We start from the raw sequence: 12,912 nt of genomic DNA, 5'->3' as shown, positions 1-12,912 counted from the left end.
TTCTCCTCCTTCACTCAAATGTACCATAAAAGCAAAATCATTGCTCATTCATTTTATTACTGTTTGTGGGCTGTGGTGGAGGTTTTTTTTTACAAATCGTTGTGTGAAGCACTTTGATAATGATGCTGGGTTACATCAGATTATGTATTAATTACATGCCACTTTTTGACTAACATGATTTCTAAAAAATTAATTTCCAGTTGGAAACCATACAGTCCCAGCTGGACGCTCTAACATGAGCAAGGAGTACAGACCCTTCGACAAGACCCTCACCAGCCTTAGGTTTGTTTAAAATTGAGCATTTGCACAAGTGGTTGCAGAAATGGGAAGACCTGCCTCCATGGAGCAAGCACTGCAAGCTAATGGCTCTAAAGTTACCATTTCTCAATGCTTTTGCAAAACATTTGTTCTTAACCATTGCAAATTGTTGCTTACATCTAAAATTCACCTCAGTTTGAACGCTGCTTGACTAAAAGGTGTTCTCTATTCATTCAAGATTGTTGCCCTCAGCTAACAATGCCTCAATGTTTCACCCGATATTTGATTTATGCAGTGTTAGATTGAAGAAAAATAAATGTATTTTTTTTATGAAAGAAATTTAAAATGTGGAGCATTACTGAAGGAAGGCTTGAATAGGGTTTTCACATAATATTGTCTTGTGAATTTGGGGACAGCTGGAAAATTGATAGACTTGACCTTCAATCTCCTTGTTCTGTCTTTTAGCTAATCTGCCCTTCGGCTGAACAGAACACATATATGCATCTATTATTAATACATTTCACACAGTTAACATACTCAATACATTGAATAAACTATATCTTGAATGTTGCAGAATATGACTACAATTTTGTAGTCTCCCATTTGCCAGATTTCTTTTTAAAAAGGCTTTCTACAAGGCCAGAAATTATGTGTATGTATTGTTTAAATATGGTTTATGAGGAATTGTACAATTATGATTTATATTGATTGCTGAACTCAGAGGTCAGGATAAATGTTAATGAGCTTTAAATTTAACTACAGTAGCATTGAAAACAGAGCTCCTGTCTAACTTGCAGAGGCATAAATAAATGTATAAATGATAGAATTTGTAATGTGATTTTTTTCATGCGTTTGCCTCTTAAAAATATTTCCATTTGATATTTAGTTAATAATAATAATAATTCTTGCATTTGGTATAGTGCCTTGTCGCGTCTTCGAGACGTCTCAAAACGTTTCACAGAATATATTGTAAAGTGAATTGACTTAGTTGGTAGCACTTTTGCCTCTGAGTCAGAAGGTTGTGGGTTCAAGCCCCACTTCAGGAGTTGGAAATCATATTATCTAAGCTGACACTCCCAATGCAGGACGGGGGGTGTTTTACATTGGTAGGAGGTGCCGTCAGATGAGATGTTAAACCAAAACCCCATCTGCCTGTTCAGGTGAATGTTAAAGACCCCATGGCACCATTTGAAAAGAGAATCGAGTTTCTCCCGGTGTCCTGGCCAACAATCCCCCAAATAAAATCAGTCACTCACTTCATTGCTGTTTGTGAGACACTGCTGTTTGCAAATTGGCTGCCACATTTGCCCACAAAACACATGTTCACTGCGCTTACAGTATATCCTATGAAGTGCTTTGGGACGTCCTCCTGACATGAAAGGCGCTATATCAAATGTACGGATTATTATTATAATGGGAGCGTCACTTTCTTTCTCAAAATCATGCATTTGGTAATAGGGCGGCAAAAATCCCAAATGATGTTTTGTACCTTTTTACTTCTGGAAATCGTTCCATTTATGCAGAGATGAAAATCAGCATCAATAACTGTAGTCTAGTCGTTACTTGACTTTTAAATCTATTCAACAGTGCATAAAACTGCTGAACATCAATAAAGTAATCAGCATTATTGTACGTTTCAAGTAAATCTAATAGGTGATGAATTGTTATGCTTCTCAAATATCAATCTGATTTATGAGCAGTGTTTGTGCAATATTTGTAAAGGTTTTCTGAACATTCCTTCATAAAAACGGTGTCCCTTAAATCAGTCTGAAAGAAAAGATAATGAGTAAGTCAGCAGGAATAATTAAAGAAAAACCTTCAAACTGCAGAAAATGTCTTTTCTCCCACTCTTCCCTCACATACACTTTGTTATCAGGGATGGGAAATTAAATAACATAATTTGTAGTTTTTCATTTGTGCAGTACAGGTGCAGTGTAAAAGCTTCCTTTACTTTAACCTTAACCCCGTTTTCAGCAGATCAGCAGCTGTTAAACCAGGATGAAATTTCCATTTCCTAAATTGAGACTGTCCAAATTAAGATTAATTTCTGCTCCGTTCACTTGTTCCCAACATATACACGAGTTTAAACCTGTTCAAGCTTGTTTCACAATGGTCCCTCAGAGGTTTAAGAGGGGAAGAGCATTTTCATCCAATTAAATTGGTGGATTTCAACCCAGGTTCAAGATATGAAAAATAAATGAACCAACTCCCTCTGTCACAAAAATCCTTCCCATTGTTACTCATGTGGAGTAAACGTTAGCAAATAGAGTGGTCTTTTTGCCTTGTCCTTGATCAGCTAGATCCACAATCAACGAGTTTTCTCTTTAATGCATTCATATGGGGGCACAGGTTTGTTTCTGGGATAGTGTTTCATGAAAAAGTTGCAGGTAAATCTGATCACTCGTGAAATAAATGTTGTACATCTATTACATGATGATGGAATAGGCCAATGAAATATCAAGTGCAAGCATTATTAAATATAGCAGCTGGATTTACATCTCATGCTTCATTGAAAGGCTGTAAATGAGAAGTTTGGCAAAATATTTCTTGATAAAGACTGTGCTACTTTATTGCAGCCTGGGGGAAGAGAGCGACAACCAGGCCAATTTTTCTGAAACAAAATATTGCTTCTGATTTTTGGAACATGAATTTCCCCTTCAACCCATTAATATTTTACAGCAAAACTGGGCACCACACTTTAGGAAGGATATCAAGGCCTTGGAGAGGAGATTTACCAGAATGGTAGCAGGGCTGAGGGACTTCAGTTATCTGGAGAGACTAGCGAAGCTGGAATTGTTCTCTTTAGAGCAGAGAAGGTTAAGAGGAGATTTGAGAGATGTTCAAAATTATGAAGGGTGTTAATAGAGTAGATAGGGAGAAACTGTTCACACTGGCAGGTGGGTCAGTAACAAGGGGACATAGATTCAAGATAATTGGCAAAACAACCAGAGGGGAGATGAGGAGAATTTTTTTTACACAGAGTTGTTACGGTCTGGAATGTACTGCCTGAAAGGGTGGTGGAAGCAGATTCAATAACAGCTTTATAAAGGGAATAGATAGGTACGTGAAAAGGAAAAAATTTGCAAGGAAATGGGGAAAGAGTGGGGGAATAGGACTGATTAGTTCTTCCAAAGAGCCGGCACAGGCACAATGGGCTATAATATTGTATGATTCTATAATATTCTGGTTCAGGATAAGATTGTTACCCAGTTTACATTGCATCAACTCTTTGCCTTTTGGGCATGTTCTTTGGTGTTTGTTTCTCTGCTCAGCAATCCCAGAGATGCTGATGTTAGGGAATAGAAGCACTTCCTTTTCCTCCACGCATTGTCTTGGCATTAAGGACCCTCAGGTAAGATAGAGCACAGAGCTACAAGGTAAATGTCCCTCTGCCTCTCCTTATGGTCTGATGGATAAAGATACTGCTTGAAGTAGCACTATGCCTAAAAGACCACATGTTCACTTTCCAGTCCGCGCTGGGTTAGCTAATTTCAAATGGACAACAATATGGGAACTATAATTGGCTTCTGGGCTGAGCAGAGAAAAACAAACCTGTGTTCCCATTTGTGACTGATCTCCAGCGACCCCTACTGGTAAGTGTGTGTACATTTGCTGAGGGCAAAATTGATCAAGCTCTCCACAATAAAATGCTTCTCCCTCTATTTTCCCCCAATAAAGTATCTTGGTTCCATTCCCTACTATATTTCCCACAACAGTCACCCCTATGGTTTAGCTGACTGGCATAAGTTAAACTGGGAGCAATCTCCACTCATCCTCTAAATGTTGACCGAGGCTTGTCACTGCCCAAACTAATTACATGAACAGGCAAGAGACATTGAAGGCTTTTATCCTTTCTGTCTAATCTGGATTGAACCCTGATCACAGAGGTGAAAGGACAGGGTGCTATTCTGTTGCATCACCCAATCTCCTCTTTGTAGCATTGTTATGTTGCCAAATTAAAGCATGATTGTCTTAAATGCCAGATTCAATCCAACACAAACTTGGCAGTGTGAAGTTGCATGTTGGATGCTGCCCTGTGGCTAGTTGCTCCGTTTTCAGTTTTGTCTTCTGTTAAGAGAACAAAGAAAAGTTGAAACATTGCAGTTTATGACCAAGTTCACATGCTCTTGCCAATCACTTGACCAAATTGAAAGTGTAGCTAAGGGGTAAAGTACACAATGACGTTGACTAAATCAGCCCTGTTAAATGCTTACCAGTTCATATTGATCCTATTTACTTGAATGTGCAGTGAAGGTGATAGGTAGCTTTTTATTTACAATATATGGGGTTTAGATTGTGTCTTGTATCATTGTCCATTCATTATTTCTCTTTTTTGAAAAAAGCTTTATTCTCATTGGAACTAGAGTCTGGTGCACCACTGATTCAAGCACAACTGTTGAAAAGGATTTAGTTGGCGATAACATTCTTTCCATGCCATAGTAAACAATCATTTGGGTTATCGGAAGGTTACAGAAATAGTTTGCAGGCTCCTTGTGTTGCCTGCCAGATGTTTCATTGAGATAAAATATAATTTTCTCTGTTTAATAATCTTTTAACATGCAATACTTTTTACGATGTGGAAGTACTCTCAGATTGTTAAATGTTTCTGCATGGTAAAATAAGTTGTGAATGTGTATCTTTGTACGCAGTCCAATTTATGGAAAATTTTACACTAAAATTGAGGGCAACGTTGTTGTTGGCTGAAGGCAAAAGAAATGTTCGAAGATTATAACACTGGCATAGATGGATTTAAAATGGTCTTCAATAAATACAAAATATTTTAATAAATACAACATACAGCACATCCTTTAGATGTTCAGTTACTTGCAGTTTTACGAGAAAGAGCTATGAGGAAATATTTGAACACCTTCAGGATCATTTGGTAGCAATTTGTATGCTACTGCTGTTCCGCAATGGGCAAAGATGTATGATCAAGCGTACAGAGATTTGAAAGGAATCCCGACTCTTATCAGGAAATTGGAGGATAGAGAAAAATTAAAGAATGGAAAGAGATTTTTTTTATTTTGCTAAATAAATGTCCATGCATCTAATGTTACATTTATATTGCAGGGTCCCACAGCAATTTCAAATCATGATGAAATTGATTCACTCGACAATTGATGTAAAGACCAAGGCAAAAATAGGTTATCATGTTGTCAGTCGGTAGCAACCTTATCTCACAGTCAAAGCAATTGCGAGTTCAAGCCCACTTTTGGACTTGAGCTCAGCAGTCCATGTTGGCATACCACTGCAGTACAACAACAACTTGTATTTATATAACGCCCCTCACGCAGATTAGAGTCCCAGAGCGCTTGACAGTAACAGAGCACGATGCCGAACTAGGGATGGGGGAGGTGACCGTAGGCACAGTCAAATAGGAAGGTCTTCAATCGTGACCTGAAGATGAGGAAGGAGGGTCAAGGCAGAGGGATAGAGGAAGAGTGTTCCCGTAATTGGGTGTAGTGGCACAGCTACTGATGGTGGACCGGAGGACGCGAGAGACATGCAGAAGGCCGGAGCCAGTTGAGCGGAGGAGGTAGGTAGCGGGTTGGGGAGGGTAAGCATGTTAGAGAAGTAGGGAGGTGCCAGAGCATGAAGGGATATGAAACAAGTGTGAGGATCTTGAAATTGATCCGTTTGGTGACAGGGAGTCAGTGGAGCTTGGCTAGAACTGGTGTGATGGGGGTAGGAAGCTTAGTTCATGTGAATATATGGGCGGCAGAGTTTTGGATCAGTTGGATCCTGTGCATGGTAGAGCTGGGGAGACCGGCAAAGAGGGCATTTGAAAAGTCGAGTCGGGAAGTAACGAATGCATGGACGAGTGTTTCGGCTGCATCTGGGATAAGGTATGGTCGGAGGCGGGCAATGTGATGGAGGTGGCGGAAGTCTGGGGGAAGCGCTATATTCACAAAGATGTTCTTTAGATGTGACTTTAAATCAAGGTGTTCAGGTAGCTCATGAAGATCCGTATTCAAAAAGAAAAAGTAAATTTCTCTTGGTCTTCTGACCAACAATAGTCCTTCAAATTGCTTATAATTCATCTTGTAACACCTTCCTGGATGAGGACAAATTTCCTATAGTTGAATGTGAACAAGACTGAGGCCCTCCTGATTGGCTCGCGCCAGCGCCTCAGCACCTCAGGCTCTGGCAGCATCAACCTCCATGGTTGCACACTACAACTCACCAGCCAGTCAGGAACCTAGGTGTCTTGTTCAACCCTCAACTGTCTTTTCTTCCCCACCTTCAAGCCATGACCTGCTCTGCCTTTCCTCACCTCCGTAACATCGTCCGACTCCGCCACTACCTCACCCCTCAGGCTACTGAAACTCCTGTTCATGCCTTCATCACCTCCAGGCTCGACTATGCAAACGCCCTGCTTGTCAGCCTTCCCAACTCCTCCCTCCACAGGCTGCAGATAATCCAGAACTCTGCAGCCCGTGTCCTCTCCCGCACCAAACTCCGTGACCCAATCTCCCCCATTCTCGCCCAACTCCATTGGCTCCCTATCCTTCAGAGGATCGAGTTCAAGATCCTGGTCCTCACCTACAAAGCCCTCCATGGCCTCGCCCCACCCTACCTCTGCGACCTCCTAACTCCCTACCAACCCACCCGCTTCCTCCGCTCAGCCGGCTCCGGCCTGCTCCACGTCCCCCGACCCACCCGCCCCACCATTGGCGGGAGAGCCTTCAGCCACTCTGCCCCCAACCTCTGTAATTCCATCCCCCAATCACTCCGCCTCGCCCCCTCCTTAGCTTCCTTCAAGTCCCGCCTCAAAACCCTCCTCTTCGACCATGCCATCGGTCACCCCCCTTCCCCTCCCCTCCCTTCTGCCTCCCTGACCCCAGCTCAGGTCTGAAATGCTGTACACTGTCCAGCACCTTGGGACTTCCTCCCGACATGAAAGGCACTATACAAATGTAATCTTGCTGCTGTTGCTGTGTGCAAAATGGATGCCACAGTTCCTAACAAAATAGCTGTCACCAAACTAAAATATAATAAAGTGTGTGAAGGTGTTATAGGAACCCATTGTTAGTCGATTGGCGGATTGCTTTTCCGGGGATAATAATCCTTCAAAAAAATACATGATCATAATTTGGTCACTCAGTCCACGACTGTTTGTGGGACACTGCTGTGCGTAATTGGCAGCCGTGTTTCGCCCACAAATATACAGTCAATTCACTTTACAGTATATTCTGTATACTAGAAGACGTGAAAAGCACTATAACAAATGCAAGGATTATTATTATAAGATGCCATGACATGCAATTTCTTTCTTTCAATGTACAATATTTGTAAATTTAAATTCATAATCTTTCACTCCATGTTGTGGGACATTGACGTGCGTGAATTGGCTACTGCATTCGACCACAAAACACACAGTCACTTCACCTAACAGTATATCCTGTGAAGTTCCTTGAGGTATCCTCCCAATGGAAAGACCAAATGTGAGGGAGGATTATTAATACATACCTTTGGGTTGAGAATAATGGTGGAAGATTGAAATCCCTCTTAGATGTCTTTACAACATCTTTCAGTAGCGTGAGCCTCCAATCTAAATCACTGACTCGAAATGGAGCATTTGCCCACAAACTAGTTTCTCATTAACTTGAAAGCTGTGTGTGGATTATAGTTATAAAAGGCAGATTTGATAGCACTAATTCCAATCAACTGGAAATTAGAGGGAACTTGCAAGTTATCACCACCCTTTGGGTTGCTTTGATAAATTTCAGAAATTAAAGTAATAGCATATAATAGAGTTCTGAGCTCAATGATCCTTTAGAGTTAGACCATACAGGATTTAAATAATCTCCATTTTATCTAAATAAATAATCTAATATGTTTATGTTTTATAGTGCGTTAAAATGAAACTGCAGTCAATATGAAACTATCAACAAACCTCATTAAATGTGAGGTTGCATTTTAAGTGCATTTGACGATACATCTAGAGAAATCATACTAACCTTGAACATGGCACTGCTAAAATTCATCCACTAGGAATGTTGCATGCATTTGGGGGCACCTTACCTTGAAAAGGGACACTGAAGTTTTAGTTCAAAGACAACAAAGATAATTCTGTGAACAAAGGTTGTGTGGGGAGACAAGTAACAGGTAGTTCAAGTTATGAGAGACAGTTGGTGTTGTTCTAAGGATGAGATTTGAATCAACCATGAAAGCAGGATTGGTTGGGGGTAGGTTTAAAAATAAAAAGTCTCAAAGATAGAGATTAGAAAACTTTTTCACATAGAGTAAAATTCTTTGTGAAACTTTTTCCCAATAATCCATGCATATTCAATTAATCTATTTTAAGAACTGGGTACAGTATTGGAGGATATAGGGATTGGTACAAACTTAGATACTACACTGAGAACAAATCTTCTGTGCTACTGGGCACTGAAGGAAATTTGCTTGAGAAGCAAATCCCTTTCTCTCCACTAGATGCAACGTATTAAATTCACTTGTCACACTAAAAAATATACCATTCCATGAAAGTCTTTCATCCCATTCACCTGCAAGGTCCAAACACAATTGCTTATAATCTTGTATCACACAGCTCACATTTCTATATTTCAGTGTATCCTTTCTTCAGTCCTTCTAAAATTCCTGTGGACTTTTTTGAAGACATTTCTTTCTTTAGAGATATCTGTAAAGTCCTAGTTTTAAGTCTTTGCAAATTGCCAGGAATATTTTCTCGTTAGTCAATAACACATGTAAGTGGAAATATGTTACCAACATAACATCGTAATATGCTTTATAAAGAATTAAAATGGGTGCTGTGGTTATACAGATTGCTGCCTATTTTTTCTTGTGTTATTATGGTTAGAACATTGTTTGTCANTTTTTAGTGAAACAGACTTTCAGATGTGGATTACTTTGCTCCACTTTGTGTGGCTAGCTCATTAAATTGTGTTGTTGAACCGGGAAAGACCACCTTGTGGTTGCTTGCAGCGGCATTTCTGCGACCTCATGTAACTTTCATTGTTTTGTGTGTTAACCATTTCTATGACTTGATTCTCACTTGGGCCCTGCCTTTCCATATGTGTCCGTGCCTGTGGCCAGCTAACCTACCTCTCCCTGTGGAAACAACTATTTCTGGTTTTGTTGAAGATTTTTCTGAGGCTGCAAGAGTAGTGTTTGATAGTTATTTGTAGCTTTTTTTTCACATAACATGAGATTCCTAAAATTTCTCATGCTGTTACCCTGAAGATTGTTAAGACCATTGTCTTAAATATTGTAAGACATTTGAAAAATGCAATCTTTTAAGAACTGCAGAAAACTGTTTTTCAAATTATAACTACATAAGAATTTTACCCGAATTCTACACAATCTTAGACTGATTGTGGAACTAAGAACATGAGGAATTTTGTGTCTCAATTTATTAGTTCTCTGGCATTTTTTACAAATCACTGAACTAGTGCTAAGAAAGAACTTGGCTTTTGATTTAACTCTCAACCCTCCTTCCCACACATTGTCACTGACCAGTACTGCTTTTCGTCAATAATGCCACATTGCCCGCCTCTGCCCCATTTCCCATAAATTGCTGCCAAAACTCTTATTCATGTCTCACCTCCCTCACCTCCTGACTCAACTTCTCATTTGCACACTTTGATGGTCTCTGTAGTTTCACGATTCACAAGTTACATCTCATTTAAAACTCCACCCTTCACATCCTCATCCACACAGAATTCCATATGCCCATCATCCCAGTGTTGACAGGTTCCCTGTTGCCCAACGGATCATTTTCAAGCTCCTCAACCTCACTTATACATCCCTCCCATCCTAAATATGATCTCCTACCCTACTCTCCTGCATGCCGCCTTCACTCAGCAAACTTGGGTTTGCTGAAGTTCCCCCATGCACTTTTCCCCCACCATTGGCTGCAGTGTTTCGCCCACAAAAAACAGTCAATTCACTTTGCAGTATATTCTGTGAAGTGCTTTGAGATGTCTCGAAGACGTGGAACCACACTCACATGGTTCGAGTCCTACTTAATCAACCGCCTCCACTTCATCTTGGCAAATGGTTTCTCCTCCCACCCTCACCTAGTCACCTGTGGGGTACCCCAGAGCTGCATCCTTGGCCCCCTTTTTTCCTCATCTATATGTTTCCTCTGGGCGATGTCATCCGCAGACATGGGGTAAATTTCTACATGTATGCGGATGACACACAAATCTACTTTGCGTCCTCTAGCATCGACTCCAGATCCTCCGATATTCTATCAGCTTGTCTGGCAGCCATCAGGGCCTAGATAAGTGCAAAATTCCTGCAGCTGACTGTGACCAAGATGGAAGCCATACTCCTTGGCTCCCGTCAAAGTCTTCACTGCTCCGGATCTAAACTCCTCAAGCTCTCTGGGCTCTCCTTCAGACTCACTGAAGCAGTGTGCTACCTAGGCATTCGGTTCCACCCCCAGCTGTCCTTCCTCCCCCACATCCGGTCTCTGACCAGGACCACCTTCCTCCACCTCCGCCATGTTGCCCACCTCCGATCGTACCTTACCCCAAATGTAGCCGAACCTCTCGTGTACGTGTTTGTCACCTCCCACCTGGATTACTCCAATGCATTTCTCGCCAGCCTCCCCAGCTCCATTATTCAGAAAATCCATCTCTTTCAGACTTCTGCTGTCCACATACTGACCTGGACCAAACTCCGTAGCCCCATCTCACCAGTTCTGGCCAGGCTCCACTGGCTCCCCATCACCGAACGGATCGACTTCAAGATCCTCGCGCTCATATTCAAGTCTATTCACTCCCTGGCACTCTCTCCTCTCCAAACTCCTCACTCCCCAATCTACCACCCGGTGCCTCTGATCGACTGGCACCGACCTCCTGCCCGTCCCTCGTCCCTCCGCTCCACCATTGCAGGTCGTGCTTTCAGCCACTATGCTCCAAAACTGTGGAACACTCTCCCTCAATCCCTCCGCCTTGCCCCCTCCCCGTTTTCAAGTCCTGCCTGAAAACCTTCCTTTTCGACCGTGCTTACGGTCATCTCCCCCTCCCCCCGGGCTCGGAGTCAGACTCTGCCACTGTTAAGCTCTCTGAGACACTACCCTGCATGGAGAGCGCTATATAAGTGCAAGTTGTTGTTGATAAGGCGCTATATCAAATGCTAGGATTTTTATTTTTATCAGTAGCAGAGCCTTCAGCAACTACACCCTACCCTTTCGAACTCTCTGTCCCTATGTCTATTTCGGCCCTTCTCTATCTGTCTTTAAATCCTACATATTCAATCATGCCTATGTTTACCTATTCCCCTCCTCCTTTGCTCTCTGCTCTCCCTGCTCTCTCCTTTGCTTTCCCCCTCCTACTTTAAGCGCTCTGAGACACTATCCTGCGTGGAGGGTGCTATATAAGTGCAAGTTCTTGTTGTTGCTCATCATCGGACTCCGTACCTGTCAAGTCTTCCAAAACATTATTCTACATGAAGGGTGCTATATAAATGCAAGTTGTTATTACACAATGCTGCTTACATTCCTTGTACTTGCATTGTTATTTTCAAGTCCAAGACTACAGACATGTATCATTTTTTGAAAAATCTCGATTTCCGATGAACTGTAAAGCTGCTGCAGTACATTTCCAATCTACTTGAACATTCTCCAGTTTGACTGGTCACATAGTGCAGTGTTTCAAGAACTTTAACTGAACCAAAAGAACAATGGGACTTTATTGTCTCCATGTATTTCAAAAGGACAGTGCAACATGGCAGAGTTTAAGCAGAGTTCATTTTTCAACGGTTTAAAGTTTATCTGTGTTTGCATTGTGCTTTAATGGTGACTGATCAAAAATAATTGAGTGTATCGAGCATTATGTTCTTGCAAAGCTATCTTGGCATTGTGTGCAGCATGGTAATGCCTTCATATAATAATAATAATAATAATAATAATCCTTGCATTTGATATAGCGCTTTTCACGTCTTCTCGACGTCTCAAAGCGCTTCACAGAATAATCTGTAAAGTGAATTGGCCATATATTTGTGGGCGAAACGCAACAGCCAATTGCGTGCAGCAGTGTTCCACAAACAGTCGTGGATTGAAAATGACCAATTTATTATTGTTTTGTTTTGGAGGGATTATTATTAGGCGTGTGGAGTAAGGAAACTTGCCCAAGGTTTCACCCTGACTGGAATTGAACCCAGGTGTGGTTGTGGAGGGCAAATTAAATGGCTTTTCTGGAAAAGAAGAAAGAACTTAGTTTTGTAGCACCTTTTCATGTCAATGTCTCAAATCATTTTATATTGATTACTGTCAAGTGCATTGTTTTTTGTACAAAGGCACAGCAGGTTCCACAAACAGCAACAAGATAAATACAGCAACTTGTATTTACCCTTCACTTGGGCTCTGAGTGCTTCATTTATCTGGAGGACAATTTATCCAGGTAATTTATTTGGAACATTGTTAGCCAGGACAACAACATCAACAACAAATTATATTTGTATAGCGCCTTTCATGTCATGAGGATGTCCCAGGAAGCTGGAAAGTCAGGGATTTGGACCCGAACAGGGGGATGGGATTGGGGGGATGGAGGGCAGGGAGGGTAGGAGTGTGCTCAAAGGTGCGGTCGCTTGAAGCAGGCAAGAGAGGGACCCAGTTGAAGGGACTGGGATGGAAGAGTGGGGGCAGAGAGGCTGAAGGCCCGATCGTCGATAGTCACTAGGACA

General features: G+C 41.6%; 1 protein-coding gene across 1 annotated transcript in view; it reads left to right on the top strand.

The window, feature by feature from the left end:
• commd10 (COMM domain containing 10) overlaps nucleotides 1-1,076 on the top strand; it is a 56,930-nt gene extending 55,854 nt beyond the window's left edge. The window contains exon 7 of the mRNA XM_042333828.1: nucleotides 201-1,076. Coding sequence (XP_042189762.1) covers nucleotides 201-239 — 39 coding nt within the window. The 3' untranslated portion in view covers nucleotides 240-1,076. The remainder of the gene's footprint in view (nucleotides 1-200) is intronic.
• Nucleotides 1,077-12,912: the final 11,836 nt, after the last annotated feature.

This window comes from Callorhinchus milii, unplaced genomic scaffold (assembly GCF_018977255.1).
Source record: "Callorhinchus milii isolate IMCB2004 unplaced genomic scaffold, IMCB_Cmil_1.0 Scaffold1, whole genome shotgun sequence".
NCBI lineage: Eukaryota > Metazoa > Chordata > Chondrichthyes > Chimaeriformes > Callorhinchidae > Callorhinchus > Callorhinchus milii.
The sequence above is the reverse complement of the archived record's forward strand: the minus strand, read 5'-3'. Positions and strand labels throughout refer to the sequence as shown.